General features: G+C 29.4%; 2 protein-coding genes across 2 annotated transcripts; one reads left to right on the top strand and one right to left on the bottom strand.

Annotated features, from left to right (window-relative positions):
• Positions 1–1,006: 1,006 nt before the first annotated feature.
• Positions 1,007–7,103, top strand: LOC135927110 (protein O-mannose kinase-like). Its single transcript, XM_065463048.1, has 5 exons — positions 1,007–1,149; positions 1,975–2,095; positions 4,851–4,986; positions 5,383–5,847; positions 6,958–7,103. The coding sequence occupies exons 1-5, from the start codon at positions 1,007–1,009 to the stop codon at positions 7,101–7,103; spliced, it is 1,011 nt and encodes a 336-aa protein (XP_065319120.1).
• Positions 7,104–11,870: 4,767 nt separating this feature from the next.
• On the bottom strand, positions 11,871–17,396 carry LOC135927522 (core histone macro-H2A.1-like). Its single transcript, XM_065463547.1, has 9 exons — positions 17,191–17,396; positions 17,025–17,131; positions 16,773–16,982; positions 16,674–16,721; positions 16,547–16,634; positions 16,440–16,502; positions 13,947–14,211; positions 12,614–12,701; positions 11,871–12,274 (listed from the first exon to the last, which is right to left on the bottom strand). Exons 1-9 carry the CDS (start codon positions 17,357–17,359, stop codon positions 12,203–12,205), a joined length of 1,110 nt encoding a protein of 369 aa, XP_065319619.1. The 5' UTR covers positions 17,360–17,396; the 3' UTR covers positions 11,871–12,202.
• Between the last annotated feature and the right edge of the window lie 2,898 nt (positions 17,397–20,294).

Genomic DNA, 20,294 nt, shown 5'->3' on the forward strand with positions numbered 1-20,294 from the left:
ATTTTCCAAAGAGGGAATATTTCCTGGTTTTTCTCTTCCGTAAATAATTTTTGTCGTTTATTTAATATATATATAAGTCATTTTCATTTTTGTTTTATTTGTTTTTATTTTTAACTTTAAAAAAAATTATTACTTTATTTGGATAACCTGATATTTTCATCCCCCATGTATCCTCATTTAAATATCATGTGCACCTTTTAAATTTTTTTAAAATTTTTAAAGATATTTCTCCATTTCCAAAAACGTTTACTCTATCATTACTTCTTTACGGAATCGAAGATCTAATAATGTAAGAATTTTATTTATTTTTTGTTCTTTATCTAATTCCGTTTTGATTATTCTCTAAGATTTCAGCTCAGTTTGGATTCATTCTCGAAGGAGAACGGATTAAAACAGAAATTATAAAACTTAAATTTTATTTTTACATATATACATATTATAACATGTCTCCAATTTAATTTTGTGATTTTTTTACTTTTTAGAAAATCTTTTAAAACAGGGGTAGGTTGCGACCACAAAGAAAAATACCATTTTTTTTAACCTTAACTTCGACCAACAATTGAGTTATAATCTTATTATAATAATAATAATCAAACTAATAATCAGAGACCTGCAGGCCCGGCCCTAAGCCCAGCCCGGGTTGTATTTTAATTTTTTTCCTGCCGGGCCGGGCCGGGTCGGGTCGGGTCGGGTCGGGCTTGCAGGTCTCTGATTATTATACTTTCTTATGGTACTACTACGATATCTTTTAATTTGTTTTTTTAAATTATATATCTAGGTGTGCCTAATCGCGAATTATGAATTTAGGCATAATCACTTCTTATACTTTTTATCATAAAAATATTGGGTTATAATTCTTATTTTATGGGTTTTATTACCCCGTTTCAAATGAACCAGTCATAACTTAAAAAACGGTTAATTTTTTACGGATCGCGATGCCCCAATGATATGTAAATTCGCGGCGAATAAAAAATATATTCTCGCGACTATCTTATCTTTCATGATAATGTATGCCTTTCACTCGAGAAGGAATTCCTTAAATTTGGAAAAATCTGTCAATGATCAATACAGCGATTACGGCAACTATACAGGTAACATATGCCAACCTGATTATGTTAGAAAGAATGGTGGGCCTACATGCAGACCTCGGTAATATATATATATATACTATATACATTTTTTTTAAAAATTGATTTTCTAAGAAGGGTTAGGAGAAAGAACCTCCTTAAGAATAGTATTTTGACCCGACTCAATATCTACCCAAAAAATGGAGTTAGGAGTTACAACTTTCTAACAATCAACAAACGTTGCCTCAATTAAATATACTTTCTCCACTAACCTTAATTTTATTTAGATATTTTTTTGTCTGTCCAACAATCATTCAGAATGATTTTAAGGAAAAAAAAATCCCAGGAAAAAAAAAAGATAACTCCAACGGGAATAAATCCGGAAAAAAACAATTCCCATGGAAAAAATTTCGGTTAAAATAAGATTTTTTACTTATAACTAAATATTTTATTTTAAAATTAAAGATATAATTTTAAATGTAATATATATAATATACTGGGTTTCCAAATTTCATGGGCATCGCCTGGCAAATGTCTAGGATTTGAGTTAGGCTTTGCTTTATTATTAAACATTTATGTTATTTAATACTTTTATCTAATTTTTTAATATCTTCATCATAAACTTGAAGAGTCATTACTAAGGTATCTGTATTGTACTCTAGTCCTGCAAATTTTCCTCGGGGATTAGGGGAAGGGGAGTGAGGGCTTGAACTTTAGAAAAAAAAATCTTTTTTCCTAAAAATCTTACCTAGCCCGGGTATTAAAAATTCTGGATCGTACCAAGTAAAAATAAATAAAATTTGGCCAGATTTGTGTCAAATATTTTACGATTCTATCCATTCCATACTTTTTTTTAGGGATCATAAATTGCAGGTAGGCATAATTTCATTCGTTTTTTTTTAAAAAGATGTCCAAAAGGTCACTTTTTCTTAAATGGTATGACAGAATGTCACCCCTGGTTAGATTGCAGTGATATACGGATCGATGTCAAATTTGGACCCAAAATTGGTAGCGGAAACATCAAAAAAGTAATAAAAAAAAACTTTAAATTCTTGTTCAGGCTTATAATAACGATTTATAGAAAGAAGGAAAGAAGGAAAGAAGGAAAGAAGGAAAGAAGGAAAGAAGGAAAGAAGGAAAGAAGGAAAGAAAGAAAGAAAGAAAGAAAGAAAGAAAGAAAGAAAGAAAGAAAGAAAGAAAGAAAGAAAGAAAGAAAGAAAGAAAGAAAGAAAGAAAGAAAGAAAGAAAGAAAGAAAGAAAGAAAGAAAGAAAGAAAGAAAGAAAGAAAGAAAGAAAGAAAGAAAGAAAGAAAGAAAGAAAGAAAGAAAGAAAGAAAGAAAGACAGAAAGATGTGTTTGGTTTCCGGCTTTACCCAAGAAAAAAGTATATCAGAAGTAATTTACATGGATAATTAATAAATTTTATTGGATAATTCATGCAAGTGGGTGACCCATAAATTAGAAAAACTTCCTTAGCTACTAATCATATTATCCTCTTCCCTATTTATTATTCTATATTCTATATTCTGTATTTGCTTTTATATTAGTGCGGCGATTAACAATATATACGCTTCCACATTCGAAGATATTTTTATTTAGCATTCGTTTAAATCAGAGACCTGCGGGTCCGGTCCTTTGCCCTACCCGGACCGGATTTAGGGTCGGGCCGGGTCGGGCCGGGCCGGGTCGGGCCGTATATTTTAAAACCGAATATTTGAAATCTCCATTTTTAGGTATAGAAAAATTTCCGGGCCGGGCCGTTCAAATGGTAAAAAAAAAGATGAACCCTGATCTAGCGCCATCTATTTCAGAGTCATGACTAACAATAGCAGTTTTAAAAATAAAAAACAGCTGGGGACGCCATCTTGGTTACCCATATCACTATTATTCCTAAGTCTGACGCAAACTTACTTAAAGTGATTTAAAGGACGATCTTCCCTCTCCCAAGATCTAATCTCACCCACATATGTTAATACCTAGACTGATGATGCATGCATTAAAAGTGTACATCAATTAAAAACAGCTGGGGACGCCATTTTGGTTACCAATAATGATTATTAATCATTTTACACGAGAGGCCAATTTATTCCTAAGTCTGACGCAAACTTTATCAATGCCCGATCATCGAGAAATTAAAGGAGCTGGTTATCAATTTAATAATCGCTATATGGGCTACCAAAATGGCGGCTCCAGCTGATTTGCACAGTTCTAGGGATTATTATATGGCATTGGTAAATATCGACGACCGTCTTTATTAAAGGGGGTATCTGGGACAAAGGGATTATTTAGGGATTTTGTCAAATCAATCATAGAATCTAGGATCCAAACCAAGAAATGGAAATTCTTTGCAAGAAAAAAGAGATTTCAGGATATACTCCCTGAAACTTTTTTGCTAAAAAGGTCACTCGAGTTTAAATACCGTATATATTTTATGCACACAAAATAATATATTAATTTGCATTGATAAATGCTTAAATCTAAAAAAAATTAAAAATATTTAAGTATATAATTTGATAGGATATTGGTATATAAGGTAATTTTTTATCGGTCCTGTCAATTAACGCGACAACAGATGGTTGATAATAAGTTGAATATACAGTTTTATTAATTTGAGTATTAGTTATCGTTATTGTGTAAGGTCTCAACTACTCCAAACACCAGCTATCTTCGATTCTATGATTTATTTATTTTAATATTTGTTTTAAGTAACTGAAGTTGAAAGTATACTCATTACAATTATGCAATTGATACATCATCTGAATCAGAAGTCTGAAACTATAAGACATATTCATCTACAAAATAGTTTTTTTTGAAACTCAAACATAATAAAAGTATAAACCCGATTACAGTAAAATAGACAATGGTCAGAAAGAAAAAAAAAGCATGCCGAAAAATATTTGGAGGAAATGATGTTTAAAAAAAAGAAAGCATAAGTTTACCTTTGAAATTCGTTTAAATAGAATGAAAACCGGTTATTTCAATAAAATAAAATTTCTTTACGCGCTTGCTCACTTTGAACGCTTTTCGTTTACAACACTGGTAAAATATTAAGAAAAAGTCTTGATGTTATATGACTCTATTTGTAGCTATGTAACTTCCTTTCCGAATATTTATGGTATATGTATGCTATTTAAGCTTAATATTAAAAGTCTAATTACATAAAAATAGTAAATATATTTAATTATTTTTGGGGGATTATATAATTATACTTGAGTTGACATATTTTTCTGTCGATTATGTGTTTATAATAATTATCTAGTTGTAGTTCATTTTTTTTTAAACGTCTGATGTTAATTTTATTTTTGTCAATATAAATTGAAGTTTTTCTACTTGCTATTGGCATTCATAGACTACCTCTGTTTACACTATTTATTAAAATTTATATATTTTTTTATTTCATAATATTTCATATTTTTGGAATTTAAAGTATAAGTATAAAATATAAAATAAATAACGCCAAACCAACCAATCAAATCAAATTATTTTATAAACATTGGATGACCCGGGCTAAGTAGAATTTATTAATAAATTGGCAGGGCGGGTTAAAAATAATTTGAACAAAGACCTTTTATTGGCTGTCGATCAATGTTAATACAAATACTGAACTATATAAGACCAATAAAAAAAATACTAAATGTTTGATATAATGATATGCCCCATTTCCACGTAAAATATGATAATGTTGCATCATTTTCTTAATTTACTATGGTATAGTTTCGTTACATTACCCCTTCGATACGTATAATCCGTTTCTTTTAGATACTTTGAATTTAAACTTTCCTAGGTTTATAAAGCCAGATGGAAAACTATGGCTCTAGTAGCCAATCGTGGCAATCCAACTTTCCTCAAGTCCTATTTCAACCGAGGTCTTAAAAACTTAATCGAAATGCAACCTAGTCCGCACGTAACGCAGTATATTGGTGAAAACAATTAATATTCGTTGCAGGAAGGAAGGAAGGAAGGAAGGAAGGAAGGAAGGAAGGAAGGAAGGAAGGAAGGAAGGAAGGAAGAAGGAAGGAAGGAAGAAAGGAAGGAAGGAAGGAAGGAAGGAAGGAAGGAAGGAAGGAAGGTTTCTTGTAAAATCAAGTTAGTTAGTAATTGCATATCGTGCTATTTGATATATGAGCTGTGCATGCATATTTTATGAATCCTATAAATTTTTTTAGGAAAATTGACCAATAAACTGAATGCGACTCTACCATGTTAATATTTTCTTAAAGAAAGGAATTTTTTTAGGGGGGGGGGGGGATAAGAAAATATTAATTTCACAGTTTATAATAACGATAAAAACATATGTTTTGATGATCAAATATTAGGTCACTGTCGAAACTATCTGTTAACCGAATTTCATCCTTTAGGTAACCTGGGAAACCTTGACCAAATTTTATCCGACACCTTACCTCATTTAAACACCTTGTATACCCGTTTCCGGATTTGTGTAGATTACGCGACTATCCTATCCTTTTTAGCGGACCCAGAAAAAATGTCCGGGGGTGTCAGAATAATGTGCGACACTTCATCCCTGTCCAAATTGTTGCGTCAATACCTTTTGACGAATAGTTTAAGGGTTATACTAAACGACGTGGAAAGTTTACCCTTGATCGACTATGCCAAAGGTGAGAAGAACACTAAATGCGGGAAGAAGCCTAAAGTGGGTCTGTTTTCAGCGCCGGAACAAAGATGGCCTGAAGGGGGCGTCAATCACAGTCATTCTAGCCAACTTTTGTACGACGAGAAAGTAGACATATGGAAGTTACCTGACGTCTGCAATTACATCTTAGGTATGTATGATGATCATAGAATTTTAAATCTGCCCTTAATATAAAAATAAACTCTACCTTTGTACATAATTATTATAGTCAGAGACCTGCAGGCCCGGCCCTAGGTCAGGTCCGGGTACACGGGCCGGGCTCTATTTTAATATTTTTATATATACCCGGACCAGGCCGTGCAAACGGTTCTGTGGGTCTCTGAGTTGAGTAATGACTAAATGTCGACGAATTCGACTCAATCTGCAGGCGCTTGCCGGACAAATTCCGCTAACATTAAGGCGTCTTAAGTTATGTTAGTTTCTTCCAAATTTGAGCTTCTATCTTTTAGAGAAAAATCCCCGAGGTCAAAATAACAGTTTAAAAAATTTGGTCTAGCGGATTTTTTTAGCCGGCTGAAAAAAAAGACTTAAAGATAAATACCCAAGTATAATAATTATCGCTTAGATTAGTTTACAATGATCAATATTTCGTCAAGTTTTCTCTATCAATTAAAACGCAGTTAAAGTATTTCCTCCCCTTTGTGCAAAAAAAAAAAAAATAGCAATTTATTTTATTATTGATTTTGGGGAATATCGTATACGAGACACTTGTGCGAATAAACAACCATAGTAGCACGGTTTCTTTAGCGGGTACGGTTTTCACTTAACTCTCTACATATGTATTTCATTCTATTTCCGAAGCATTACATTACCTCTCAAAACAATTATGTAATCCGGTAACAAACAACATCATTGTATCTTTTTGACATAATTTGCTAAATTAGGAGATAGATTTTTTTTTAACCCAAAATAACAGAACCACAATATATTTCCACTTGCTTTTACGAGCCTTTTCCTTCCGGTCTGGTCGAAGGTTTGGGCGAGGCCCTAAGTAATCCCCTAATTATCAATGCTTAAAATTTTGTCATTAATTTTTAAAAAAAACTTATTTCGACAAATTAGACTTTATAAGAAATTTAAAAAAATGTGTAATTTCAATTAAATGTTAATAATAATATGCTGCCTCAAGAATCTATTGCATTGCGCTAATTTTGTGTACTACCAAGTACCACATATTTTTACATAGTCAAGAAAACTAAACATTAGAACTCTCTAGATATATCATCTATTTATTTATCAGGTAACAGCAGTGGTAGTCGGCTATTCAAAAGATATTTGCGAGATAAGGTTCATCTTCAATGCAAAAATGATGATCCCAAACTTCGACCCAGCGCGATTCAAGTTCTACGGATTTATAAGAACATCTACAATGAATTTGCTAGTTAATATCATTTTGCATTATACTTTGTGTTATTGTGTATTATTATATTTCTGTAATTTCTGATTAAAATATATCACACGATTATAATATGATTATATATTTATATATATAGTAAAATAGATTTGTGTTTATAACGAATTTAACATTTTTTTTTTAACTAGAGGACGAATATTTTATTATTACTTCGATACAAGTCTTACTATTAATACCTTATAATTTTATATATTATCGTCAATGTATTATTTTTTTCAAATTTTGAAACATTTTTAAAAAAATCTGATTTTGCCGGAAATGTAAGCTGGGCAGATTTAATAAAAGCTGTTCAGTAGAGCTGTATTAAATGCCAAAATAAGAATAGAGTTGTTAGCATCATGTTTGGAATACCTATACCACTCTGAATTTCAGACAATTTTTTTATATTGACTTTTTTAAACTTAATTTCAATTTATATTAGATTTTCCAAATATGTTTTTTTTTGTATAAATTATAAATGACTGAAAGGTTAACACAAAAATTTGTCTACAATTCATGAGATAGGTATATTCCAAACATGATAGAACATATTTCCGGTTGTCTACAATTCATGAGATAGGTATATTCCAAACATGATAGAACATATTTCCGGTTAAAATCAGATTTTTAAATTCAAAAAAACGCTCTCAAAAAAAATGATTTAAAATTGTCAAAATATAACACATTGCCAGAAAAAAAACGTATTGACGCCAACATAGTCGTACCCCCTCCCCCGTGTTAGAGAGTTCTTTGTGGAATTTCGAGGCAATATAAACCTTATATTTTCTGCATGTTCCTTATCAGTTACTTCCTCTTAACATGTCGGATATCCTGTCTGAGTTGCTCCTATCAATTCCAGGTAGAATTTATTAGTACTATAAGCTCTTATCATTACGACGTGAGTCAATATTTCTATATTTAGGCGTGCCAAAAATCCCATCCTTAAGCTCAAGTTAAAAATATTCGATTAAACTGAATCTAAAATGTATTATTATTATATGAATGCTCTGCTTATTATTATGTATAGGATTTAATTCTTTAATAGAACCCTGAATTAATCTTGCTTTGACACTGCAGTTCTAGCTAACAAGAAGGGTTTAACTCTGATATCGGCTTCTCAATGATATTATTTAAATAAAATCTTTGTCAATAAAATGCTGCAACAAAAATTATGTATAAAATTGAAGGATTTTTTTTACCACAAATTTTACAACATAAACATCTCCCATCAACTACTCCAGTTCTAACATTTTTGGGGGAGTTTACATCGTAACATGAACAATTAACCAAGGAAGGGATCAAAATCTTAAGGATCATTTATCAATAAAATTATATCTTAAATGTCCTTTCATTAAATTAAATGATGAGTTAAATTAACCATACATGTTTTTTCCGGCTAATTTTAAAAGGAACGGTTCATCGATGCATCATCGCGACGATAGGGGCAAAAGAACCCGTTTTCATTATATTTAGTCATATCGAACAGATTTTTAATTTTACTTTAGCTGTTTGATGCAACTTTCAGCACGGTAATAAGATCAAACATTTTTAAAAAAATGATTAAATGGTTTACATTATCGTTAAATTTAAAAAATAATATTTAGGAGGAAACAGGTTAGTTTTGGCCTCTTCCGATCAGTTTAACATTTGGAAATAGCGCTAAATGATGATAACAATTATATGGACCAAATATGGCGGCTTTTAAGTGTCAGAAAATGATTTAAATAAATTATTTTTCACTCAAATCAAACAAAAAAATTTTTATCTTTCAATTTTAAATTATAAACATCTTATGAAATTTTTTTTTTATATCACAACCATTTGAATTAATTTTACAACAAATTTTATCAAACAAATTGTATTACAAGAAATGCCTTTACTTATTACAGACTAGAAAAATAAATTACATTAATTTACATATAAATAATGGTTTAACGTACAATTTTTTTGGCTTTTAATGGTAAAGTTATCAAAAAATAAATAAGGTAATTTTTAAGAGTTATGACACAAAAATGAGAGGGAAATGTTTTATTGGAATAGAACCAAAAAAGAGAGAAAAAAAAGTTGTGTTCCTAGCTATTTCGGATTTGCGCTGAGCCAAGAATCTTTGATGGTGGGGATATCATTTTACATATTATTAGAGCGAAAGATCCTTGGGTCAGCACAAATCCAAAGGGGCCATATAAAGTCCCTAGTGACATAATTGGTGCAGCCATTCATAGATGCCTCCAAGTATTTTTTTTCCTTTTAGCTTTCACCTTTTCTGGTGGTAATCTCCTTCTCTATCTATCTCCACTTTATTATTACTGATGCCATCTATTTTTATCTAATTTATATTTGTATTTCTGATCGATTTCATTTGTATCGATCACCGGTGTATCGCTATCGAGGCCAGAGTATCTTGATCTCCCACCGGTGTATCAAATCAACCACCGGTGTATCAAATCAATATCGACCAGATATCCCACCGGAGTATTCCTCACACCCATCGACAGATATCCCAATCCTGATCTCCCACTGGAGTATCAATCCCGATGGATCTCCCACCGGAGTATCGTTATCAAGTCCATTGTATTGGTAGACATTGAACTTGAGCGGCCCCCGAGGTCACCATTATCCCATCATCCTAGCGCTGGCCAAGAAATTGTTATCGTCTGACCCACGAATTCAGCTGGCCGTCTTTTTTGGTTTATTGGACAAGTATCCTAGCACCGGGCTGTATAAGCCTGTTGGTGACCGGGGTGGTATTTCTCGGCTCAGATGTCTAAAGCCATCCGTCATCGAAGAAAACCCCGAAAATTTTTAGTTCCTTACCAGGATTGAACCTGGGACCTTCGGTTTACAAGCATACATCACACGCCACTGGGCCACCCCAGCGACGCCACCAAGTATAACTGTACATAAATATCCCTAAAATTCCAATTTAGGTTGTATAACTTACAGGACTTTAATGCTAGTGTAATTCTGCACAAATATGTAATGGACCAGATAGAACTTAATTCCAAAAGGTTAAACCTGGCATCTCATTCGTAAAACTTTAAGTTATTTAGATTTAATTTACCTAACACGATAAGATATTGTTTTTTTTAAAAAAATTAAAAGATAAGAAATGCAAAGGATTAGAGGTCGGCGTTACCCCAACAAGATTTTCGCCGAAAACCCTAATCAATAAAATTCCGCTTTTACTATAAATTGCTTGTCATATGTCAATTCTTGGAAAGCTAAGAGTAAGCATCTCGTCTATGAGACAAGATGGTTGAATAAAAAATAAAATATTCAAACTTGAAAAAATATTTTTTTAAAGGAATTATTTATAAAGTGACAATATTAGATTATTTGACAAAATTTCAGGTTCCGAATTATGGGTCAAAAGTTCCTTCCATTCCTCACAATTAAGGGCCTTGTGGGGAAGGGAGGATGAACCCCCAAATTGCATCGATTAAGGCCAAAGGATTTAGATCCGATGATTTATAGATTCAGTGCATTAAATTCCTATTGATAATAGCCCAACAAAATACAGAGATATAGCCCACACACCATAAACCCAACAACCTTGTACAACGCTTAAAATCCTATTTGCTCTAATAGTATAGCTAAAGCCCTTCCAAATGCCAACTGAGTTAAACAAGCAGGACCTATTCCTGAGATCATGAATGGCGCAAGATCGGCTGGTCGACCCTATTCCTATTATTAAAAAAGATATATTTTTTTTAATTTTTGTGAATTTTTATACATATTTAGCATCTTTTCGGGATATTTATGTTAGGAATTGTACTCCAGACTTAACAGATCGTAGGAGCCCTATTCAACCCAGAATCTGCTAGAGATTTTTTTTTAAAATTTACTATATCCTATTTTGATGTAACATTTTTATTACATTTCAATTTAAATCCTCCACAATCCCAGTAAATCATTAAGTTCGTATTAACATACTTTATTAAATTTCAGAAACCTACAGAGGTATCATTTGCACGGTCCGGCCCGGTTTTTTTTAAAAATATATTTTATTTATTTTTGATTTTTATAGCTAATAATAACTATTTCAAGGCCCATCCTAGGGCCAGGCTCGCAGATCTCTGCTAAATTTTGTATAATTTAATTATAAATCTATGATTTTTTACGATTTAACGGTCCAAATTATATTTTTAAAAAATCAAGGTTAGGATATAAACGAGTCCAGAAGAATGTACACCCAAGCCCGCCCGACACAAGACCAGTCAGATGGGACTTGGTTAATACAGGGGTTTTACTACATTGATTTTGCTAGAAAAATATATCGCTTTTTCACCTTATTTTAACTATTTAACTTCTTATGTATGATTATGAATATTTTTAAAAAAATATATTTATTTAAAAATTTCTTATAAATAATCTTCTTTCTTTTTTTTTTACTTTACACATCCCCAAGATATCACAAGAGACAAAGTAGTATCAAAAAAATAAAAATAAATGAAATAATAATTTATAATTTTTTTGAATTCACATTATTTTCACAATAATAATATTTTATAATAATTATTTTCCATTTAAAAAATAATAATAATAGTATTCTTTTTAAAATTTCGAAGGGGGGAAAAATTAATTTAATTAATAATAGATTTACTAATACAAATATATATATCTTAAAAAATTTTGCTAATAAAAGGGTGAACAAAATATTAAAAAAGCACTTTTAACTAATAAAGAGTAAAGAAAAATTTTTTTATAAATATATATATATAAATGTCAGTTTTATGCTAATTATACTAGAATTTTCGATAATCACTTTTTTGGACATTTGACATTTTCCTAATGTGGTGACTTTAAAAAAAATAGATGTTTTTTTAACCGGTGTATCGCCAATAAGAAGGAAAAAGGGAATATAAATTTATTGATTAATTTTAGCAATATTTAATTATTTTCATTTTAATTTTAACCGTGTTTAAAAAAAATAAAATATTAAAAAAACATTAAATGCATAGAGCTCCCCCTCGCGGATGATTATTTATATATTGTTATAAAAAAAATTAAGGACAAAAAAACCTTTTTAAAAAACAAACAAAAAAAATTATGAATTGATATGAAAGGAGTATATTTTAAAAAAAAATTCGTCTTATTCGCCCAATTTGGGCAGTGCGCTTATGTAGCATTGGGCATACTCGTTCGATGGGCTCATTAAATAAATCTGGGGATAAAAAAAGAGGTAAAATAAAATAGTGGACATTTGTGTTAATAAGGTCGCATTCATAGTGGGATCCTATCCGACACAATTTAACAGCTGATCGATTTTTAAATCGGTATATGAGAATCAATTTTTCTTTATTAAAACCAATATTTCTTAGGTTATTATCATGTATTGAATTAAAGATAAAATTAATATTATTTTTAAAAAATTAATCTCGTAAACAGATTTTTAAAAATCAATCAGCTGTTAAATGGTGTTGGATGGATCCCACTATGAATGAGGCCTAAAAATAGAATTATAAAATGCTTTAAGACCCTGAGTCAAATTGTCATAACAAACCTGTTTCAGTGACGAGGCTGGAGTCACTTTAAAATAGTTTTGGATAACTTTCATGATAAATATGGCCGAATCTTGCATTGGAGAGTTACTACATTTTAAATACATTTTTTTAAAAAAAAGATACAACTATAATATCTTAATAAATAACATTTTGTTATTAATTATAAGTATCTATTTTAAATCTTTTAACAAAAAAAAAGTGGTGTCAGTTAGTTTCACTCATTTTATTAACTGCTTTAAAAAAAATATTATGCGTATTAGTGTTGTTAAACGGCTCTTCAACTTAGTATTTCATCTAGAATATGCCTGAAGATTTTGCTTGTAGAAGGAACAAAGGTTCTGACAACTATTAGCGAAACCTAGAGGCTTAGGCAAAAATCGGCTCACCGTTTAACAACATTAATGTCTATTTTAGTTAGAAAACCTAATATTCCAATTAATCTCTCAGCATAATTACGATAGTTTTTTTATTTTCCAAAATTTAAGTTAAAAAATAAACCATTTAGCGGGAGGTTAGAGCCGACAAAATTTTCCTGTCTTTTTTTTTAAAAAATAAATAAATATTCTTTCTTAGAACTAACTGTTGTTAAACCATCTAACTTAGGCCAGCTCTAAAAGGACTTTATTCCCAAAAAAAATAGTATCTATCATTAAGGTTAAGGCTAAACTTAGACGTTTAAGTCAATTTTTTTTAGGGGATAATCTTTGACCACGCCAAATTGGAGTTGGTTAAAATTAGGTGATTTAACATCACTTACTTAGAGCCCATATTTCTTAAACCATTTCAACACGTGACAAATATTCAAATCTACTTAAAAAAGATATTCATTTTTAACGATAAAATTTTGGACTAACTTTTTTGCAACGAATTATTTTTCATTTGAGAAATAAAAACTAATAGTATTTTTTTTATAAAAAAAAAATTTGACGGATAACATTCTATAAGGGAAGCATGAGAAAAAAAACAATTCTGAAATGAATCTTTTTTTTATAAATTTGATATTTTTTTTGAAAAACTTGGGGAGTTAATATTTTGTAGTGTTCTAACTCAATATTTTAGCCAGAAAAATATTGCCCAAAGTCTCGAGATTAATCTAATAGATGTCCAAACCTTTGTTCCCTTCTACAAACAAAATCTTCAGGCCTGCGTAATATTATTCTAGATGAAATATTGAGTTAGCCGTTTTTAAAAAATCGACTCTAAACTAGCCTTTTAACAACACTAATATTTTGGGATCCTTAGTTAATTAATTCAATCGAGCCGACCTAACGGTTTTTGACCGAGTTTCTAGCCAAAAGAATCGGAAACGTGTAATAGGAGGTAAGTGCTTACCCGGCATTCTTGTCGGCGGATCCGAAACTGACAACGGAAGATAACAATTTGGAAGGAATAACCACGGTTTTAAGGCCCTGTTGGTCGGCTAGGGAAAGGCAATAATTCAAAGAATCGTCAAGTATTTGGAGGCATTTCGCGGGTTTCGCTTCATTCTCGTCGGCTTTGGCATCGAAACGGCACAAAATGACTTGTTTAAAGTTTTGCAGAACTGTAGGATGCTTGGGAGTCGGGTGAGTAGTTCGAGATGGGTCTATCAAATCGCCTAAAGATTGAATAATAATAATACAAAAATTTATATTTTTAAAAAACATGATCATAATTAATAACGTGGACAATTGATGTTTTTTGTTTTTAAAAAAAAAACAGGGGAAGAAAAAACAGCGTAGTATTCTGGCGTCATTAGCAGCCAATGATCGATGCGACATATTCACATTTAATCACGCAATCGCATCACCTGATAACTGGTGAAGAAGGTAAATCCGAACCGGTTCACAGGGCCCCGCGATCTAAAATAAACAAAATTCAAAAGTGGTCGGGCTACATTAAGACTTTAGTTCTTTTATCTCTAACCGGTCCGCTCCGGTCCGACCTCCGCTACTGATGACCGACCGAGAAAATGAGTCTACATTGTCATATTTAATGAAAGAATGTTTGTAAAAAAATATTCGAATTCTTAATTAGGTACGTTAGTGATCACCTCTAACCAAATTTTTTGAAAAATGAATCACGGTCTGGCCGGAAACAATTCAAAATGATTGACAAAGATAATTGTCGTTATCGAAATATTCTAGAAACTTTAAAATTACGCAAATTGAAGAATTCCCATATGATATAAATATTTAAAAAAATGCAAGTATAAATCAATAAAATTTTAATACTTAAAATCTTAATTATACATGTTACATTGAATTTATTGTTATGCTACGAAAAATTTGTCAAAATTGTCAGTTAAAAATTGAAAATAAAATTCGTATATAAAATAAACTCTTTATAGCACGGCTTTTATTTTTGAAAATAAAATAGTGGCGGGAAATTTAAAATATTTATTTTTATTTCGAAAAACGTTGCATTTGCACTCTTTGGACCATGTGAATTACCGAAATAATAGTGAAATAAATAGGCATAAATTTCATATAAATTATATCCCTAGTAAACATTGGAGATAAAATGAATCCCAAAGTGGTTACTTTTTAAAAAATAATAAAATTAAAAACAATGGACAAATAAATTAATAAATAAGAATGATATAATTAAATTTACAATTATCTTAAATCATAATAAATTTAGATTATTTCTTAAAAAAGAAACAAACGTCCAAATAATAATAATCAGCTGTCAGGGGCGCGCCGCATTTTAGCCGCCGTCAACATAGGGCGATTTTAATAATAGTCACCCCAACAGTATAGAAAACTATTCCACTACAAAAATTTAGAACATCTGTGCCGTATAAATATGGCATACTTGTTCTAAGTCACTTAAAGTGGAATCATAATTTGTGCTCATTGCAAGGAATGTTAATTTGCCAACCTAGCCAACTAATTTATATTTCCTCTTAATTTTCAATCTCCTATATTTATAACATCATCAAGCTTTATATATTTAATATGATGGGCAATCTTCTCTATTATATATTTTGTAAAAATTTTTGAACTTGGTCTAGAAGGTGAATTACATAAATTAAAATATATGTAACGCATATATTTTTTAGCACATTTTCCCTAAGTGAAATGTATTTTTGAGTTATCATTATCATTTAACATTAAATGTGTTTCTATTTCACTTCTGGCAAGTAATGCCAAGCTTAATGTAGGCCATTTTTGTGAAGTTAAAAATTTCAACTATTAGTTCCTTTTCACCAATTCAATAGTTTAAAAATTCCAATTATTTTCAAAATATTGATTTTTATTAGCTTCAGACATGTATTTGAGTCTAATTGGCCTACTATGTCATCTGGTTGGGACATTTAATTTTAATATTCTCATTTGAGTGGTATTCTTTTTATTATCATCATTGGAATCACCATTTATAAAAGGGTATTGATCATGCTATCAAGATCTAACATATTCAATGTTAGAGATTTATTATATTTAGGCATTTTCTCAGATGACATTATATAATTACAACAGGGATGATGACCAATCCAATCATTAGAATAAAAATGTATAATATATGAAAATTAATAATAAGAAAAAAATATGAACCAACCATGTGCCACTACATTACATAAATAGCAACAATTTTGGTGTGATAAAAAATATTGGCAGCCAGCCTATGGCTGGTCTGTGCACAGTCTATATAAAGCCTATGATTAAATCGGTGTAGCCATGACCTAAATAAATATTTTCATTGATAAATACTATTTAAAAACAATAAGTAGGACTAATTGGGAAATAAATGGATATATAAATAAATATTTATATATAAATGGCATTAGAAAAACAAATATTTATTTTATTTATTATTTTTTTGCTTGTGAATAAGTTATAATACTTTTTGTTAGGTCAAAATTATTTTGCTTGATCCAGGCTTTAAGTTCATTTTCAATTTTTTTGCCTAAGTATAAATATAAAATATAGCATTGTTATCAATTTGATTACTTTCAATATAAAATTGTCCATCTTCATCTAATCCTATTATTACTGCATCACAAATAAGCTTGTTAATGTCAGATTTCTCTAAAATAATCTTTAAAAATTTGGTTAACAAAGTTTAAAAATTTGACACCTTTTGATCTAAAAATGATCCTTTTTCTAACAATGGTTTGTTACCTTTCTTTATATTAAATAATATTTAATTTGTTTACATCATTTTTAAAAACATTACTTTTATTATTTGATTAATTTTCTTCTTGTTACTAATATTTTTGTTCACATTATAAGGTATATCGTTGACTAAATTTTTAGTTTTATGAATACCAGAAAAGCTACTCACTTTATGATTTAACAAAATATCTGTTTGATTTTTCTTCTGCAAAAGTTCTGGCAAAATCTTTGGTAAAACGCCGCCTGATGGAATAGTAACTCCTTTAAGCATCTACAAACAACTTAAAAGAATAATCATTTCAATTTAAAAAACTCTATTTAATTCTTCGTCATTCATAATTGCAAGTAGAATGTGCCTAGGTGTAATCCTACTTTTTTTATTGTCACGAGCAGCATTTCCCGCTAGCTCCATAATTTCGGCTAAGTTCACATTTAAAAAAAAAAGCATCTTTATTTACTTATCTTATCTTATTATCTACCTGTCAAATATTCCATGACTGAAGCTAAATAGATCGGAGCTCCTATACCAAATCGATGCTTTACTAAAAGCTGTCGTAAATATCTTCCTACTCTTGAAACTGGAAATATGATTCCAGCACGAGCAGATTTAGAGATACCCCTAGCACGTTTCTTGTTTATTTTATTCATACCATATGATTAAATACAGATGTTTTCGCTTCTATACCTCTAGGTAATATTTTTGTTATGAAATAATTTAAATCATTATATCTATATTAAAAATAATAAAACATATATCTAATATTAAGAATACTCGATGGTAATATACTTTCATACTTAATTATTTCCTTAAGTTCGAAAAATGCAAATAAATATGCAAATTTTTTTAGATTATTAATAAAATGGAGAAACCAAAAAACTTTGCGTTTTAAACATACAATGCACATTAAATTTACTTTTTTACAATCTTAAATTGCCAGCAGGCCCATTATGATGACTGAAAAAATATTTCTTCTACTATTGTTTGAAAACCGGATAGTCCTTTTTGTTAGAATCGCAGAATTGCGTATCGGAGATTGAAAACAAAATTAAGGAAAGAAGAGGAGAAAAAAAGGTAAATAAAGTTAAAAAGCAATGGGATGGGAAAAGGGAGAAGAAGGAATGGAAAGTTATATATGGGATTAATAATTGGCAAATATAAAGACTGATAGGAAAGGGTTGATAAAATTACATCGAACACTAAAGATTAAATAGAAGTCGGGAAGCGAACAATAAAGATTAGAATTTTTTCATATTTTATCTATTATAAATTTAAATTATCTTTTTCCTGCTTCTTAATTAATCATAATTATTTATAATTTTAAGTTATATTTTCTTTATCATAAAATTTTATAATCATTCCCAGAATAAGTATAATATTGTAATACTTACCCTCACAAACAAAATATTTTTATTGTTATATACACAACAAAGGCATATTATATGGCATTATAGAGCACCCATAAAACATATTATTTTATAATACAAAGATGCTTAAACAATTTTTACTGTATTGTAACAATAATTATAATAAACCTATGACAACCCACCATTAACGTATACAGAGAAATAATATGAATTGAAGGAGGAGTTAAATATTAGAAAAAACAAGAATTGACGTGAGACGAGAATGGTGAAACTTTAAAATACGAAATAATTGAAATGAAGTCAAAATGGGAACAAAAGAAACGATAACGGTCAAGAATAAGAATAAGGTAGTAATGGAGAAGTAATTAATAATATGTCGAAATATGATGAATAACGAAAAGAATCATAACATTGGTGTACGAGTACATCAAATGCTGGGATTATTGGAAAAAATAACCTGGAAATAAATGATTACAAATCTTGAATTTGGGTTGTATGGAATTCCATACTGAGAGAGAAAAATGAGAGAAACATGGAAGGTATGAAAGGAGATGATAGAGATAAAAACAAATCAAAAGACGGGGATAGAGCGAAATTAAGGAGGGAGATGTTATATATGACAATATATGAAGGGATAATTAGAAAAATAAAAAAGATATTCAAGACATTATTTTCATACATTTATTTAAATTTTGTTATAATTTTATTTTGAATAATTCTATTTATTTTTTATTTTTGTCTCCATGGTGGTGTTACAATAATAAAGATTTATTACAACCATGAAAATAGTAAATTTAATAATTAAATTATACTAAAAAAAACATTTATTCAAAGTCTCGAAATAATATATTTGTTATGTGTATCGTGTTAGCGTGGAGTCATTTTGGATAATAAGCATTTAATTTGTGATTAATATTTTTTGATGTTTTTTGCGCATTCATTCTTGGAATATATTATAAATAATGTTAAAGAAAAATCGATAATTATATTTTTCTTGCATATTATTTTATTTTTTTTGTTTATATTATTATTTATTATATTTCTCAAGTATATATAATCAAAGAAAAATAAATTTAAAGCATTCATTTTCGTGGATTCATTTTCGTTGTATTCATTCATTTTTTTTGTCTTGTGTTAAAAAATTATTTGAGATTGATAAGAAAATAAAATAAAAGAAAGTCGTTTAATCTAGAAAATAAAAAATAAAAAGTTAAAGAATAATAAAAAAGGTTAATATTTTATATTAGTCAACTTATAAACATTAGAATTTTATATTAGTATTTGACTTTTAAAACAATTTTGAAAACGAGCAGTTTGGAACTCTTGTTTCCATATAAGAAGCCAATATTCATTTTATGTAGAAAAGGTTAGGATTGACTAATTGCTTAATTCTTGATGTTGAAGATATGATTTAGCTCTCAAAAAAAATAAAAAATAACCATTGAAATTAGATTCTATATTCATTATTATTATTAACAATCTAATTATTAAGCCTTAAAAAAGTCATAGTAGAATTTTATTTTTTTATAAAATTTCCATATTTTTCTTTTCCTATGTTTTCCCATATTATCCAGGGAAATTATAGTTTCACGGGGAAATTTACATCTCAAAAGAATGACGAAAACTCCTAATATATTTTTGTAAATTCTTCAGTTATTTTTGATTAGTACATTCTTTTACTTTTACCAGTAATTATTAATATTAAATAAGTAGAGTATAATTATTAGAAAAATACAATTGGTCTGTATTTTTTCACTAGCCAAACATAATTTGGTCAGGAAAAAAAATAAAATAATGAAATTTAATTAGTGAAGAATGAAGAGAAGTCATTGAGTGTTCTTATATGCTAAGAGAGTTAGAGATTTATCCAGTGGCGTAGGCCGGATTTTATCATAAGGGGGGGGGGGCTTAAAAATTTTTGGAGGGGGGGGGGCGAAGCCCCCTAAATTTCCCATTTTTTTTGAACACTTATTAGTTTATATTTTTGGATTTGTTAAAAAAAAATTATATTTTCACATAACAAAATTTTAGGGTATTTTATTATATATTTTACATTCCTTTATTTAATCATGTGTATATTTTTATTAATTAAAATATTTTCTTGATATTTTATATAATACAGATTTTAATATTAAAAATTATAATGTATAAAGACTCTATTTAAAAAAAAAGTAATTTTTTACAATTATATAAAATATGTGTAATTCTTATAGTGCGC

Source organism: Gordionus sp. m RMFG-2023, chromosome 3, assembly GCF_954871325.1.
Source record: "Gordionus sp. m RMFG-2023 chromosome 3, tfGorSpeb1-WG-v2, whole genome shotgun sequence".
Taxonomy (NCBI): Eukaryota; Metazoa; Nematomorpha; class Gordioida; order Chordodea; family Parachordodidae; genus Gordionus; species Gordionus sp. m RMFG-2023.